This window comes from Trichosurus vulpecula, chromosome 7 (genome assembly GCF_011100635.1).
Source record: "Trichosurus vulpecula isolate mTriVul1 chromosome 7, mTriVul1.pri, whole genome shotgun sequence".
In the NCBI taxonomy this organism is placed as follows: domain Eukaryota; kingdom Metazoa; phylum Chordata; class Mammalia; order Diprotodontia; family Phalangeridae; genus Trichosurus; species Trichosurus vulpecula.
The window spans coordinates 126,997,896-127,013,803 of record NC_050579.1 but is presented as its reverse complement, the minus strand read 5'-3'; the positions used below and the strand labels follow the sequence as shown (position 1 = coordinate 127,013,803).

At 35.7% G+C, this 15,908-nt stretch overlaps 1 protein-coding gene across 1 annotated transcript in view; it reads left to right on the top strand.

Moving 5' to 3' along the window:
• EYA4 (EYA transcriptional coactivator and phosphatase 4) overlaps positions 1 to 10,367 on the top strand; it is a 160,120-nt gene extending 149,753 nt beyond the window's left edge. The window contains exons 16-18 of the mRNA XM_036769391.1: positions 4,083 to 4,204; positions 6,713 to 6,813; positions 9,811 to 10,367. Of these exons, the coding sequence (XP_036625286.1) occupies positions 4,083 to 4,204; positions 6,713 to 6,813; positions 9,811 to 9,891 (304 nt within the window). The 3' untranslated portion in view covers positions 9,892 to 10,367. The remainder of the gene's footprint in view (positions 1 to 4,082; positions 4,205 to 6,712; positions 6,814 to 9,810) is intronic.
• The last annotated feature ends 5,541 nt before the right edge of the window (positions 10,368 to 15,908 follow it).

Here is a 15,908-nt window from a genome sequence, read left to right as displayed (position 1 = left end):
CAAGATTGAAATATCTTAGTGTTGCTACAAAAGTAGCTTTTACCTGATGGACCTCTTGATAAGGTCTTAGGCATCCCAAGGGGTCCTAGGGCCTCTTTTTGAGAATTGCTGATCTAGTATAACTCCCTCATTTATACAGATCAAGAATCTAAGGCTCAGAGAGGTTAAATGAGTTGGTTGGTAAACATTTAGAAAGGGAAACAGTTATTTAAGAAGACTCAGCATAGCTTCATCAAAAACAGATTATTTGTTTTAAAACATTATTTCCTTTTCTTGAGTGAGTTACTAAACTGGTAGATGAGAGGAATGAAGTAGATTTAGTTTGCCTAGATTTTAACCAAACTTCTGACAAAGTATATCATACACTTCTTGTGGAGAAGATGAGATGTAGATAAAGAAGTCAACAAGAGCTAATTAAGTTCTTACTAGTACTGTGCTAATCAGTGATGCAAACTTAAAAAAAGAAGACTACAGTCCCTGCCCTCAAGGGGTCTACCTTCTAAGGAAGAAAGATTATGCATAAAAGGAAGCTAAAGGGAGTGGAGAGGAAGGAAGGTGCTTGTGGAAGGACATGGTGGAGAAATAAGTCTGGAAACTCAGGAGCACGGGCCAGAGAGAAATGCAAGAGCGAACATGGCTGGCCTGAACCCTTCTTTGAAATGGAGCTTCACTTGTATAGATTCAGAACTGGTTAGATGACTAAACTCAAAGAGTAATCATTAGTAGTCTAAGGGTACATTAGGGTACTTCAGGCCCTGTCTGGTTCAACAGTGTTATCAATGACTTGGATGACAGCATGGATGGCATGTTCATCAGATCTGAAGATGATATGATCGTGAACACATGGGATGGCAGTCAGGATCCAAAATCCATACTGACAGGGTGGAACATGGGCCTGAATCAAATGTGCTTGTATTCAGTAGAGATAAATATAAAGTTGTTACACTCAGGTACCAAAAATAAAAATTGAAAAATCAACTTTTCAAATGCAGGGTAAAGAAGGGAAAATTAGACAGCAGTTTGTCTGAAAACAATCCAGGGAGTTTAACAGAATGAAAAATCAATGTCAATAGTTTGATGCAGTAGCCCAAAAAATTTAATGCTTAATGTTATAAGAGATTCTTTTTCTCTGTCTTCCCCTCGTAAGGCTTCATCTGGAGTATTGTGTTTAGTTCTGGCCTCACAGTTTAAGGATATTGGTAAGCTAAGAGAATGCAGGGGAGGCCAACAAGAAGGGTGAAGGGCCTAGAGTTAATGCTGTATGATGATGGGATATAGGAAGATATTTTGCTTAGAAAAGCAAAAAAAACCACCAGAGGGACAGGGTAGCTCTGTTCAATATATTTGAAGGACTATTACGTGGAAAAGTGTTACTCTGTTTATCCCCAGCTAGCAGAGCCAGGAAAAATGGATGGAAATTGCAAAGTGACAAATTTAGGTTTGATGTCAGGAATGATTTCTGAACAATTAGAACTATTCAAAAATGAAATGGCTACTTTTAGAGTATTGAGTTGTCCTTCCTTGGAAGTCTTAAAGCAGAGACTAGGTGATTACTTCTCAGGTATTTTGTGGTGGACATTCCTTTCTGACTTTGGGATTAACTTAATAGCTACTGGGATCCCTTCTCAAATTCTGTGATTTTCTTTTAGACCTTTTTTTTCTATTACACTGCTTTTAATTTTTATTGTTATAACAGTGACTAGCTAGGGATAGCTGGTAAAGGACTAGTAATCAGGCCAAAGAAAAGGTTAGATGGATTTTTAGGCTTTGTAAAATGTTATAAAAATAAAATTTAAAAACTTGAGCTATGAATGTTTGCAGACAACGTAGAAAAACAAGGGCTAAATGATCATATTGTTCTGTGGGTTCATATCTAGTTGAACAATTATACCCATCGTGCTGATGGATTGATACTTAGCTGCTTTAGGGTTCTACGCTCGGGCTTTGCCAGTTCATTATTATTATCAATTGACTTGAACGAAAGCATGTTTTATCAAATCTACTGATGCTACATGACTGGGAGGACTAGCTAGCAAATATGTTTCTATTTTCAAGATTCAAAAAGATATTCACAGGTCAGCACAACAGTCACAAACTAGCAAGATGAAATTAAATCAGGGAAAATATAAAGTCCTGCTCTTGTATTAAAAAAAATCAAAGTCATTGTAGAGACCTGCCTATAGCAGTATTTCAAGAAAAAGACCTAGGGGTTCTCATTTATTTCAATTTTACTGTGAATCAACAACATGGTGTGGTGGTCATAAAGTTAGTGTCATCTTAGCCTGAATTAATATAAGTATAGTATCCAGTATAAAGGAAGCCCCCATTAAACCACATCTGGATTGTTGAAGACTACATTTAAAAAAAAAGACATTAACAAACTGGAATGTATCCAAAGGAAAGACAGCCACAATGGTGTTAGATCTTGAAACTAGGCAATATTAAGGAGGACTGAAGGAATCCTACACAGCAAAAACAGGAGTAATATGAAGAAACTTCAGAGGCATAGATTTTGATTCAATGCAAAGGAAAAAAAAGAAAAATTAAAGCTGTCCAGAAAATGAATGGGCTAACTTAAAAGGTAGTGGCATCTCTCATTGATGGTTTTCAAGCCAAGGCTAGATGTCCCTTTGTCAGATGTGTTGTAGAGTGGATTTTTTAAATAAGACTTTGGTTAAATGATCTCTGAGGTTGTTTCCAACTCTGAAATTTTTTTCTACTCTGAATTGGAGGACTTATAAACTGAAAAAGTTAACACAGGCAGGCACTTAGTAATGTGCCTTGGTCAGACCACTTCTGGAATACCGTGCTCAGTTCTAGGTATGATATTATTTTTTTAAAGGACATGGATAAGTTCAGAGGATGGGATCATCAGGATAGGCTAACCAGGATTCTAAGAAAACTTGAAGCCAGACCACTCCAGAATCAGTTAAAGGAATTATTGCTATTTAGCCTAGGAAAGGAGAGCAATAGCAGGAGATGATAATTGTCTGGAAGTAGCTAAAGTGAAGTAAAGCTGTCAGAATGGTTTTGTTTGGTCCCAGGAAACAAAGTTATATTGGGCAAAAGTTATAGAGAGGCAGATTTAAGCCATACCTGAGGAAGAACTTCCCAAGAACTCAAAGGGTATAAATGGAAAATGATCCAACTGTCTTGGGAGATTATGAGTCCCCTGACAGTTGTTCAAACAGAACATGGACTGTTCAAAAGAATCTGCAAAGGCTGTGAATCTGCAAAGGGTGAAAATCCTTGCTCGAGAGTGAGTTACGTTAGGTGACTTCTTCGGTTTATTCTACCTAGGAGATCTTATGATTTTGTGAATCTGGCTTCAATTATATTGAAATTGTATTGATTTGTTTTACTCACCTCCCCCCAGAAAACAAAAGTCATATCAATTGTTGGAAGTTTAAAAATGGCAGATTTGGGCTCAACATAAGGGGGGAAATGCACGTTAGAATTTTTTTTGGTATATAAAGTGATTTTTGTCATTTTTGTCTCTTCTTCTGTTTCTTTAAAAAAAAAAACTACCTTTATTTTAAGAGGTAGCTTTCCAGTAGGTGGCAGGAGAAAGAATCTGGGGAAAATGAATTTAGGTCACTCATTGTTTCCATAAGATTTGGGATTATTTCCAATTTAGTCTTAGCCCCTTTTAATGAAATTTGAGGGAATAAGATTATTTCTGCTAACATTATTAGAAAGGCAATGTAAGTATTGAAAAGAGTTATGAGTTATATTTGAAAATATTAAAGAGTACCATATTTAGAATTATGAGGCATGGTTGCAATGCAAATTCTGAGAATTACAGAACTGTTTGATCATGAACAAGTCACCTGATCTCTACCAGACTACATTTCTCTTATCTATAAAATTAGTATAATAGCTTTCATATGGCCTACGTTTTAGGGAGGAAAGCACTTTATAAGGCTTAAAATATTATATAACTAGAAATGTTAAGATTATATTTATTTACTCTAATACTATCATCTGTATCTTCATATTTTAGTGTGCAATATAGTACATACACACATTTATTTATTTGTTATTCAATATTAAAACAAAAAATAAACATTTTTCCCTCTTAGGAGTAACTGTGTAAACGTCTTGGTAACAACAACTCAGCTTATCCCAGCACTTGCAAAAGTCCTACTATATAGTTTGGGAGGTGCTTTTCCTATTGAAAATATTTACAGTGCAACTAAAATAGGTAAGCAATTTTTTAAACTTTAGAAGGAATATGATTGTATTTTGTGAGATTTTGTATTTTTATCACTTTTTTCTCTCTTTTCAAGTTAGGCTGTTAGGTAATCAAACTTGTGAATGCCACAAATCATGATTATGGTGGCCACTCCCTAATTCTCTTTCTACTCCATCCCATTAAAAAAAAAACTATTGGAAGTTTTTACCAGATCTCTACCTGGTTGAAACACTTTCCATATATTACTTACAGGATAACATACTATCAAATAATATGTGGCAACTCTGCCCATGCTACATAATCCTTAATTAACATGCATATTAAATACTGGGCCCTTATATGTTCAGTTATGTAGATCTGAAGTTCAGGTCCCTTTTTAGCATTACAAGAAAGTCTCAGATGGAAAAGAGTTACAAGGCTCAAATAACATAATTGGAATATTCCCATGTCCTGAGCGGATAGAAAAATTTCATTTATACTATGTGCAATGATCAATAAGCATAATCACGTGTATGTGTTTATCTCAGAGGCTGTGGGCACACTTTGAGAGCTATCCCATCTAATATATATTTAAAATAAATCTTAACTTCCAGTTTGAAAGAGTTAAAAGAAGAGAGTACATGTATGCATTGACCTATCAAGGAAATGCCTGATGAAGTAGATGGACTGTGCCCTGAAGGTCAACAAACTTAGGCTCTGGGCACACTGACAAGGGAAGCTCAAGAGCCAAAGATCTTCCACCAAAAATAACCTGCCTGCCTCAAGTGCTTCAAAGTTCAAATAAAAGACCTGATACCAAAAGTACCCAATTGCAGCTGTTTCAATGATAAATCAGGAGAGATCTCAGCCTTTAAAAATGTGGGCATCAGAATGTCATAAAGTCCCATTTTAAGTACTGGTGTAGATATATCTTAAAGAATCAGAATCTTCTGTTGCTTTGAAAAGCAGTTTTAAGTGAAATGAAGAGCATAGAGTTACTGAATTCAAAATAACAACTTTGTACCCTGGTACTAGTAAATGATGCCTTCTATGTAAGATATCACTAGTATTAATTGATTTAATGTGTTCATGCAAATATTTGCATTTGCTAAAGAGCATACATTTTGGAGTCAAGAGACTTGGATTCAAATCTCACTTTTTTCACCACCCGTGTAACTTTAGGCATGTCATTTAACGTCTCTAGCCCTTGAGTTCCTCATCTGTAAAAGGAGAAGGTTGGAGCAGATGGATTCTAAATGCCCTTCAGTTCAAAAGCAATAATCCTAATCATATATTAGATTTTTATTTGGATTTTCATTTGGCTTTTTCACCAGTCACAGTCCTCCATAACAGTTTGCATGCTTTAAGGAATATATTTTTAACGAGGAAATTAATACTAAATCAAGTTAAGTAAGTTTTCATTTTTTGCTTTATAAATTTTAGAATTACCAAATAATGAAAAAATATAAAACCATAGTTAAAATGCATGAGTAACCCAGTATTGATGTTCATGAAAATGAAAGTAAATGTGAGCATTGTAAAAGTCTCAGAAATTTTTGAATAAATCACAAAATATTCATAGTGGCGCTCAAAAAGGAAGAGTCAGTGAGTGCAACTAAATTAAATTGAACATTGTCTATGAGATGATGTTGAAATGGAGCAAGGAAGGTCAAGGACTGGTTTTCAGAATCTGATTTTATTTGTTTCAAGCAGTTTTATAAGCACCATAAGCTATATCTCCCTTATTGCCATTTGCCCTGAACATCATAGACTTCCCAATTCTTCAAAGAAAGGAGCTGGTGACTGGAATAATTGCCATCACACTACATTGTTCTTTTTTGATTAAGTGACTCTTTTATTCTTTTTGCTTGATGCAGTATATCCTTCATAAAACACAATTTTAAAATTGCTATTAGAATCAGACTGGTTCTTAATCATTTTTGTGCCATGGACCCACTTGGTAGTCTTTAAAATGTTCTTTAAAAATCGTAATTGAAACAAATGCTAAATTTCAGTCGGAGATCAGCAAAAATAAACATATAAGTCCACAGACTTTCTAAAATTTATGTTTTTATTTTATTTCATTTAAGAGCCCCTGAATTTAACTAACAATTATTAAATTATTTAATTGATTATAATTCTGCTTTTGTATTTCGAGGCTAGCAGTGCTAACAGTCTCACACTGCCAAAATTAACCTTACTTTTTTTTCTTTCCCAAAAAGTCTTCAATAATCTACCCTAACCAAGTTCTTCTGTCTTTCAGCGGTGTTATTTATGTACAGAGGTCAGAGGTCTGTAGCAAAGTTTAGTAATCTTCAAGCAAATTCATTTAACCCTTTGCAAATCTTTTTGCAAATTGAAATGGTGGCTGAAAGAATAAGCGGTACATTGTTTTTCAGGAAAAGAAAGCTGTTTTGAGCGTATAGTGTCCAGATTTGGCACTAACATAACTTATGTTGTGATTGGAGATGGCCGAGATGAGGAGCATGCCGCTAACCAGGTAACTTCACTCTGAACTTTATCTCATTTATCTTCCAGGAAAAGAAAGTTGCTTTGAGCGAATAATGCAAAGGTTTGGCAGAAAAGTAGTATATGTTGTAATTGGGGATGGTGTAGAAGAAGAACAGGCAGCAAAAAAGGTAACCTGTCTCACAAAAATGTTGGTGTGCTACTTCCAATGCAAGCTGTTTTGTTTGCATTCCTGTAGTTTGGTGCAGTGGCAGATTGGCAAATGATTTGAATTTAAAGACGAAACCAGAGCATGAGGTCAATACTTGCATTTAAATTAACCATTTGGATTTTAGCATTTTTGGTTGTTGGTTTTCCTAAAATTTGATAGGAAACATGGGAAAATTTCTTTTGCATCACATACATTTAACTTGAATGCTATTTAAAATAGGAGGACTCATAAATGTTGGGTTTTTTTTTAAAATGTATTGCTAAGGCAAGAACAAAAGGAAGAATGCTCATCCTCAAGCAAATGAAATTGAATAAGATAAACAGCCCTCCTGAAATCTAGAGAAGAAAGTTTTAGAGGATCAATTTCTCACCATCTCCCTCATCTATCCTCTTTAGGGCAATAGGGAGTTTTTTAATGTCTTTTTAAATAAATGGAACCTTTGTAGCTTCAAAGGAATTTTAAAGTTTTAATGAAAATGAACAAGAATTTCTGAAAGGAAATTTTGGTAAACATCCTAAAAATGTTAAATTTCTTTTTACCATCTCCAGAATGCTTTTGGCATATACTCTTCAGTTTAGGCTGTTCAATATATCATAAGAATAATTGTTCAATGGACCCAGAGTATTTAGAATGTCACATCTTTCTAAGGCCAGAATTATGGAAACATAGAGCTAGAAGTGACCTCAGAGATGATCTATTCCATTTTATATTTGAACAAGAAATACCTGGACAGTATGGTTGACAATTGGTCAGCCAGCCTTTATTTAAAGACCTCGATTGGAAGAGAATCCCTTACTTTCTGAGATAGCCCATTCCACTCTGGGATAGTTTTAATTGGTAGGCAGTTTTTCCTTACAACAATTCCATATTTACTTCTTTGTAATTTCTCAACATTGTCCTTCATTTTGCCCACATGCAATACAGAGTACTGAATTTCGAGCTTGCCGGACTGGGTTTGAATATAGTTTCTGTATTGCTATCTGTATTGCAAGTTATTTAACGATTCTGGTATTCAATTTCCTCTTCTATAGAATGAAAAGTTTAGTGTAGTTCCTTCTGAGGTCCTTTCCAACTCTGAATCTATGATCTGTGATCTTATTAAAGCTATTTCCCCTTAAACATGACGAGCTTTGAAATACTTGAAGAGAGCTTAGCATATCCTCCCTTGGTCTTTCTCCAGAATAAACTTGAAAATAGCTTATTATGTCCTCCCTAAGTCTTACTTTCTTCAGGATAAATATCCCTTCATCCTATATAACATGAATTTGAGGGCCTTCACCATTCAAATTATTTTGCACTTGACACTTTCCAGATTATCAATGTCTTTTCTAATATGCAGTCCCAAGAACTGAACACAATGCTCCAAATGTGATTTAGCACAGCAGAATAATCATCTCCCTAGTCCTGAACTTCTTGCTTTTCTTTATGAAGCCTAAAGTTACATTAGCTTTCTTAATTGCCATATGACCCTGTTTAAAAAGGCCTTCTCTGTTCTCACCTGTCACTAATTTAGAAACTGAGGCAATTCAATTGCTTTAATTACCTAGCTCAAGGAACAGTGCCCAAACCTAAAATTATCAGTCAACAATGTGCTGAGTTCATATTTGATAATTATAGATTTAGACCTTGATGGGACCATAGAGACCATCTGGGCCCACTTTCTGATGTTATATGTGAGAAGGATGAGTCCACGTGATTTGCCTGAGATCTCAGAGTAGTAAGTGGCAAAGCTAATATGTGAACCCAATGCTTAGTACATAACAGGTATACTTGACACATAATAGGTACTCAATAAGTATTTGTTGATTTGACTTGTCATAGATTCTTTGTCTCTAACTCTAGCAGCCTTTCCACTATATTCGTTTCAACTAGGCAGATGGGACAACACATGATAGGTCAAGATAAAACAAAAATCTCATTAGAATGCTATTTCCAAATGGTTGTTTATGTAGGTGTGGTAATGGTGATGGTAAAAGCCTAGAATCCTGTTTTGAAATAGAGGTGATTGGTTTCTCTAGATCCTAGAATGCATGCTTTTCTTGGGATGTAGCTGCTATTGCATGTACAGAAAAATCATAAACTATTCTGCGTGTCACAAATAGATCTGAGCTGAGTAGAAATAAATGTTAGGAAATTCCAGAGCTTCATGAAATGTAAATTTTCTTTTTGACAAAAAAATTATGGTTTATTTTGAAAATCTCTTAACTTGTCCAAAATTCCTATTAGTTTTAATACTATTTCCAGCAAAGTGTGTTTCTCCATTGAATTTAAAGTAAAATCTCAGATACTGAGATGGAAAACACACCAGATTAAAACAATATCAAAATTTATCAACCTATACAGATGTGAATATACATTCACAGTCCTCCTTTCAGCCTCCCAATAGTAATGTAATGGGGAAAAATCACTATTTTCGACCAAGTATAAATTTTGACTTTTACAGGCAATAGCCACTTTAATGTTTCTTTTCTACATAGTGTTTTTCACATCAATTGTCCAATTAAAGGGGGGGGGGAATCTAATTATTTAGAAAACAGAAAGAGATTTTCTTTGTCTTTGCTAAATGAGAGAGTTTGATGAGTGACTAAAACTTGCTTATCAATGAATGAATCCAGAAGTATGTTTCAAGCATGTGGGAAGCATTGATTTTCTGGTTCATGAAATATTCTGAAAAAATATGAACATTAATAAAGACATATTAGAAGATTCTGGTATTCTTCTCTGTTGTCATCCATAAAATCCAGTTCAGATCTGTTTCTTTACAACGTTGATCATGCCATTTTGTTAGTACCAATCCTTCAAATTTAATCCTCCCTTTAAAGTACATCTTTGGAACTTGACTGACTTCACTTACTATGTATACAATGCTAATTTGCTTAGACCATGGTGATGATCTCTCTTTCCTCTCCTTCCCCATCCCTCAACCACCCCACCCTTACCCTTTTAATAACCACAGCACAACATGCCCTTTTGGAGGATATCAAGTCATTCAGACCTCTTGGCTCTACATCAAGCATTGGAACTAGAGTATTTGTAACTGTGTTCTGTTGTTGGAGATCCAGTTTTTTTTTTTTGTTTTTGTTGGGTTTTTTTATATATATCTCAAGTACACTGAATTTTTATGTGTGATTCAATGCCTCTGGCTTTACACATATAAATTGTCTTAAAGGATGAAATCATATTTGGAATGAAAATTCCAGAAGGAAGAATTCAGATTGCTGAACGGAGTTAAAACTTTAGTGCTACAGAAAGGAAGCTCTATGGTCTTATTTGTGCAACACTTTAATGAATTATAAAACTGTGGAGGTTGCTGGTACACACCGAATGAGCCCTAACTGGAGTTAAACAGCTTTAGCAATGAACTCTTATGTTGGCAAAGCAGCAACACGCATTTCCCGTCTGACAAAGTGGTGTTCAACAACATTCCTCATTATGGGATATATTCTCAGCACTGAGGTTTGAATCAGACTTTAGCCTCCCTTACCCAGAAAATCTGAATTGAAATGCACTCAGACTGTATAATGACAATTCTGTCTAGACCTGTAATTTGTGTAAATTATTGATGAAAATAATTTACTGTGACTTTATTAGCAGCTGACTTTGGAAATGGATGCAATTTTTTTCTTTCTTTTTTGGGGGAGGGTGGGGGAAGGGGGGGAGAAATGGGAATATAATATTGTCTCTTTTATAAGTTTGGCAAACAGAATGTGCATACTGATGTGCTGTGCCTTAAAGACAAGACAAGACAGTGTTTGTGTGTTAAGATGTAACTTTGGTTAAAAACTATGTTGATAAAGAAAAAAAAACTTTGTGATAAGTTTGACATGACCAAATTTCAAATTCAAGTTATCAGAGCTCAAGACTAAAATGAATAGTAATTAAGTATTTGTTGCAGTGAGGGAGGGGGGAGGGAAAAGGAAGTTTGTATTTTTATTTGGATTCTGAATAATTCCACTGATAGTATGAGGCAAAATAATAGCTCATCCAAACACAAGTAGAAAGTTTGGGGGAGATTGCAATGATTGTGGGGACCTTTGCTTTGGAAGTAAAATGGATATTTAAGTCTTGAGCAACCTCTCTATATTTTTGCATGAGAAAACTGAGGGCCATATTCATGGTTATTTGCACTGTTTTGAGTTTGAATTCCTTAGGGTTGTGTGTCATGGAGGGAAAAACACCCTCATGAAAACCAATATTTGTCACCTAGTAACAGGACTTCTGATCCTGTTCATGGAATGAGCTGAAAGTGAAAAGAAAGATAAATTTGAATCCCCCCTCCCCCAAAACATAACGTCTCCAGTAGTTTAAGTGAGATACATGCCCCTAATAATAAATGTTCTCTAGGGAAAGGGAAAATGTGTGAGCTTTCCATAGAGCAGTATCAGGTAAATCAACATGTCACACTGATCTTGGCAATGTTATAGAAATGACATTTTATTAGAGTCAACCCTGTTCTTATAATTTTTTTCATTAATGTTCTGACTTTTGAAGGCTTGTGTGTTACCCTTTTCTATCTCTTATCAGTATTGTAACAGTTCAAAAAGAATCCCCCTCACTTATGCCTGTGTGCTTGCTTCTTTTTTATGAGTGACCCAGGTTGGCAGTACAGTAGAGCTTCTCCTGTTGCTTCCTGATATTTTTCTCCTAATGGTCCTTATTTCAAAGTCCTAGAAAATCAAAATGTCTGGGTGATTCTTGTATCCACAGTTCTTTGTTAAAAGTGTGTCCGATGTCCTGTCACCTACGTCATCCCACCTAACCAATGGGAAGTCCATGACTTATGCCAATTTGAGATTTTAATAGCAGCAGACTTTCATGGCTTAGAGAATGATGGCATCTGGTCTGTCTACCAAAATATCATTTTTAGAAATATGCTTTTAAATTTCTAGGCTGGAAAACTTGCCTTTGTCTACAACAGCCAAAGAGAGAATGAAATCACCGAGCCTTGTGTAAGACTGTCAAGCCATTATAAAACTTGAACTCAAGCTTTGAATTATGTACTATTTTTGTCCCTGGCACATTAGCCCTTATTAGAACCAAGCCGAGGAAATTTTGTACAAATTCTTTGGCTGCAGGCAGTTTAACAAAGTTAAATTATCTTACTCGGTATTTAAGTCAACCAACTGAGCATGTGAGACATCTCATGCATCGACATCTAGTTGTAACAACTTTACACAACTGCTTAGCAGATATGCCTGAAGGACAGTATTCTAATGCTACACCAGAAGCTTGTAATCTTCCCCACGCTAAGAAAGGAATTCTAATGTTGCCAAACTGCGGGTTCAGAAAGGAAAGTCCTTTAGAAGGGCAGAGAAACAGAGAGCTCGTGGCACATGCAATTTGAGGATTGTTGCTCATTGAATCCATGCTCAAATTAGACTGAGAGCCACCAGACCAAAGATGAGGGTGACAACAATCTGTACATCCAGTTACTCCCTAGGGGAATCAAACAGGGCCAAGTCGCAGTCTGGTGAATCAGACCTTGAACATGTTTTAAACTATTAACTTTGTCTTTCTGATCATAGACAAAGAATACCTCCCAACCCTAATTCACAGACACACGTGTGCGTGCATATACACAGACATATACACACAGGTCCCCTTTCTCTCTAATCTTAGGGAAAAAAAGTTGGCAATTGCCACATACTATTTAAGTATAGGATATTGTGCCTTATTATTATGACTATTTTGAATGACATTCTATAAATAAAATGGGTTTTCAGCTACTGTACGAATACGGATTTTGTATAGTACTAGAAATAACCATGTTTAGTGTTGCACCTGCAGAATATTAATAGAGTATAATTTCAGTAACCAAATATAGGTGGTCAGTACCTTAGGATATGGAAGTAAGTTAATCTACACCAGTAAAATTGTATAAATCAAGGCCAGAGGAAACATCTTTTAGAAACACATGCAGTTTTATGCACAGAGAAATAGGTGGCAAATGCCACTCTGAATCTGATTAACTTAGTCTCTCCTAAAATAAATATTCAAAGTAGCAGCCACAGCATGTTCCCCTGTGAATTCGCTTCCCTCTCAGCACACTTGCTTATGACAAGCCTACATTCTGAGTGAATACGATTATTTAGTCTCTCTAAGGGAAAACAAGCATCGTGAGCCAAAGCTGCGTTTTGACTCCCAATAATAGAAGCCTTTTGGAAATCATAACTAATCAAAATTGAGGGTCTCTGTCATTCATTAGTAAGGTATAGTTTATATTGGGATCTACATAATTTAAAGAAATGTAAATTAATATTAAAAGCTTGTAAAAATATGTACATCTTTACTATTTCTCAATAAATTCATTTGGAAATGTTGTCATTTTCTGCACCTTCCCATGTTGCAAAGTGTTTATTGTGTGCATTCATATTACTCTGAAAAACTGGAATCTCTAGAGTCTTGCTAATATAAACTGAACATAGCTTTCCTTGACATATTCCAATTTTCCTATCTCTCTAGCTGAATCATGGATTCTGACATTTGGGATGAATTGAAATATATCTAACAAAATCTCATTAATTCACACTGACTAAGCATGTCCCTATCTGAATTAGTGAAAAAGTGTGACATGTAATTTTTTTTAGAGAAATACAGTATTGCTATAATTACATTTGCTAATGAAGTGAATTTTGAACTGTAGTCCTTCCTTTTTTGCCCTCATGAAAAGATTGTCTCCCACAAACATAAACACACACATACTTCCTTTGTGCCTATAGAATACCTTGGAGAATTTCTTTTAAGGAATAAATAAAAATGTTTTTCTATAAATTGTTTTTATCTAAAGGGATATTTCTGAGGCAGCTGGAAAAAACTTTACCCTCATGTACAATTTAAATATTCCCCTTAAAATTTTTTGCTCTATTAATTTCTTTAGCAAACTATAGATAAAGCAAAGGCAAATTTCAAATCAGCTTCTATCCAAGTTTTCTCAGTTGCTGACTGACTTAATGAAGTTCAAATGAAATAAGTTTAATTGTATTTCAATGCTAACAATGCTAATAGCTGTACTTGCAAGACATATAATGCAATCATAGGTTTAAATAAATTGAATATTCCATAATCTGTTCCTTTCATTTCTTTTTCCCTTCTTGTACCCATTGTCACTCTAGCTGGTAGAAAAATTCCCTGTCTCCCATAGAAAGCGACTTATATAGTCATAGTATATAAAGACAGGTAAAATTTAGAAAATGGTGGTAGTGGACTAAGGAATAAACATGATTGGACACCCTCCAAAATTTTTTTTGCCGCAAACTGAGCTTTTTATTTATGAAGACTATTTTCAATATATTTCAATATATTAAGATTTATTCAACAAAATAATACATTTGAGCAAAAAATGTGATGTTTTCCATCTCTGGAGCTCCAGACCTTCAATCCTATATACCCACCTCTTGAATTTTTCCAGTTTGTCGAGATCTTTCCTGAGATGTAGTGCCTAGATGTGGTGTACTTTTTGTGCATCTCATAGAAGCATAAAATGGTTATCCTGGAAGAGATCCTTGAGACCATCTAGGAGGCAGCATGATAGAGTGAGACAGAGGTGTCAAACTCTTGACCAGTTACTGCAGAACTCCCTAATGCCATTGGAACCAGATTAAAATGTAATTGGGAAATGTTTAACAAAATAAAACCATAATACAACATTGATAATGTTAATGTGTGGTCTTCTAAGTCAATATGCAGCTTGCAGGAAGTCATTTCTATTTAAGCTTGATACCGCTGGAGTAAAAGATGGAGTTTGGGAACAGAGAATTTATGTTTGAAGTCTATCTCTGCTATTTGGTTAACTGTATAACCTTGGACAAGTCATGTGACTTCCCTTAAGTTTTTTCTTTATCAAAGAGTTAAACTATATAGCTTCTAAGATTCCTTTTAGCTCTGAATCCTAGTCTAATTAACAAGTTCCTCATACAGTGGGGAAAACTGAGGCACAGAAGGATAGTGTAACATTCTGAGAGTTAAATAGCTAATTGGTAGAGCTGATATCAGAATTTTTATTTAGTTTATTTATTTTTAGTTTTCAACATTTACTTCCATAAGTTTTCAATTTTTCCCTCTGCTGCCCTCCTCTCTCCCCAAGACAGCCTGCACTCTGATATACCTACACATACATTCCTATTAAACATTTTCACATTAGTCATGTTGTATAGAATGAATACAGATTTCCCGATTCCTACTTCAGAGATCTTTCTACTACACAGCCTACATGTAACAACCACCCTGGCTCCTTACCTTAATATTATTCCCACCTGAGAGCCCTGTTCCAATGACAGAGTGCTCCTGTCAGGTCCTTCTGTACTTGTGTCCCTGTTTTGATTCCCTGTCTATTACTCCCACTCCTCAAAGTTAGTATCCTACCTGCTTCCCCCTCCTGGACTTCCTGAGGACTAGCATTCATAGTTCTGAGGCTCAGTTCCTATGGATGAGTCCTGCTACCTGCTGCTATATCTCTCTAACCTCCCCCACTACCTGCTACTAGACTCCCCCCAATGCTAGACTGGGGCTCACCTGCTGAGACATTTCCGGATACCAACTGCTACCCTATCTAGATTTCCTCTTAGTTGGCTAACAGGCATTTATTAAGCAATCCTGTGCCACGCTCTGTGCCAAGCCTTGGGGATACAGAAAGGCAAAAGACAATCACTGCTTTCAAGGGGCTCACAATCTAATAGGTGAGCCAACATGATAACAAACTATGTGATAAATCAGAGATATTCAACAGAGGGAAAATACCAGAACCCGGGGCCTCGGGGCTGACTGAGTTCAAGTTTTACAGAACAAATCCTTATTAAGGGGGTTTGTTCTGAGAAGTTTGGATTCACTCAAAGGGCTGCACTTGAGGATCTAGAGTGCACATGTACCCTCAAGGCCACAGGTTCCCCACCCCTGCCTTAGGATTATAAACTTTGAGATGTAAGGGATCTCGGGGACCATCTAAATGAATCCCTGATTTTACATATTACCAGTTACTACTGACTCCTACCCTGACCACTGTCCCACAATTTATGGATCCTGGTCTTCCAAGGTTCAACCCATCCCACACCTGATGGC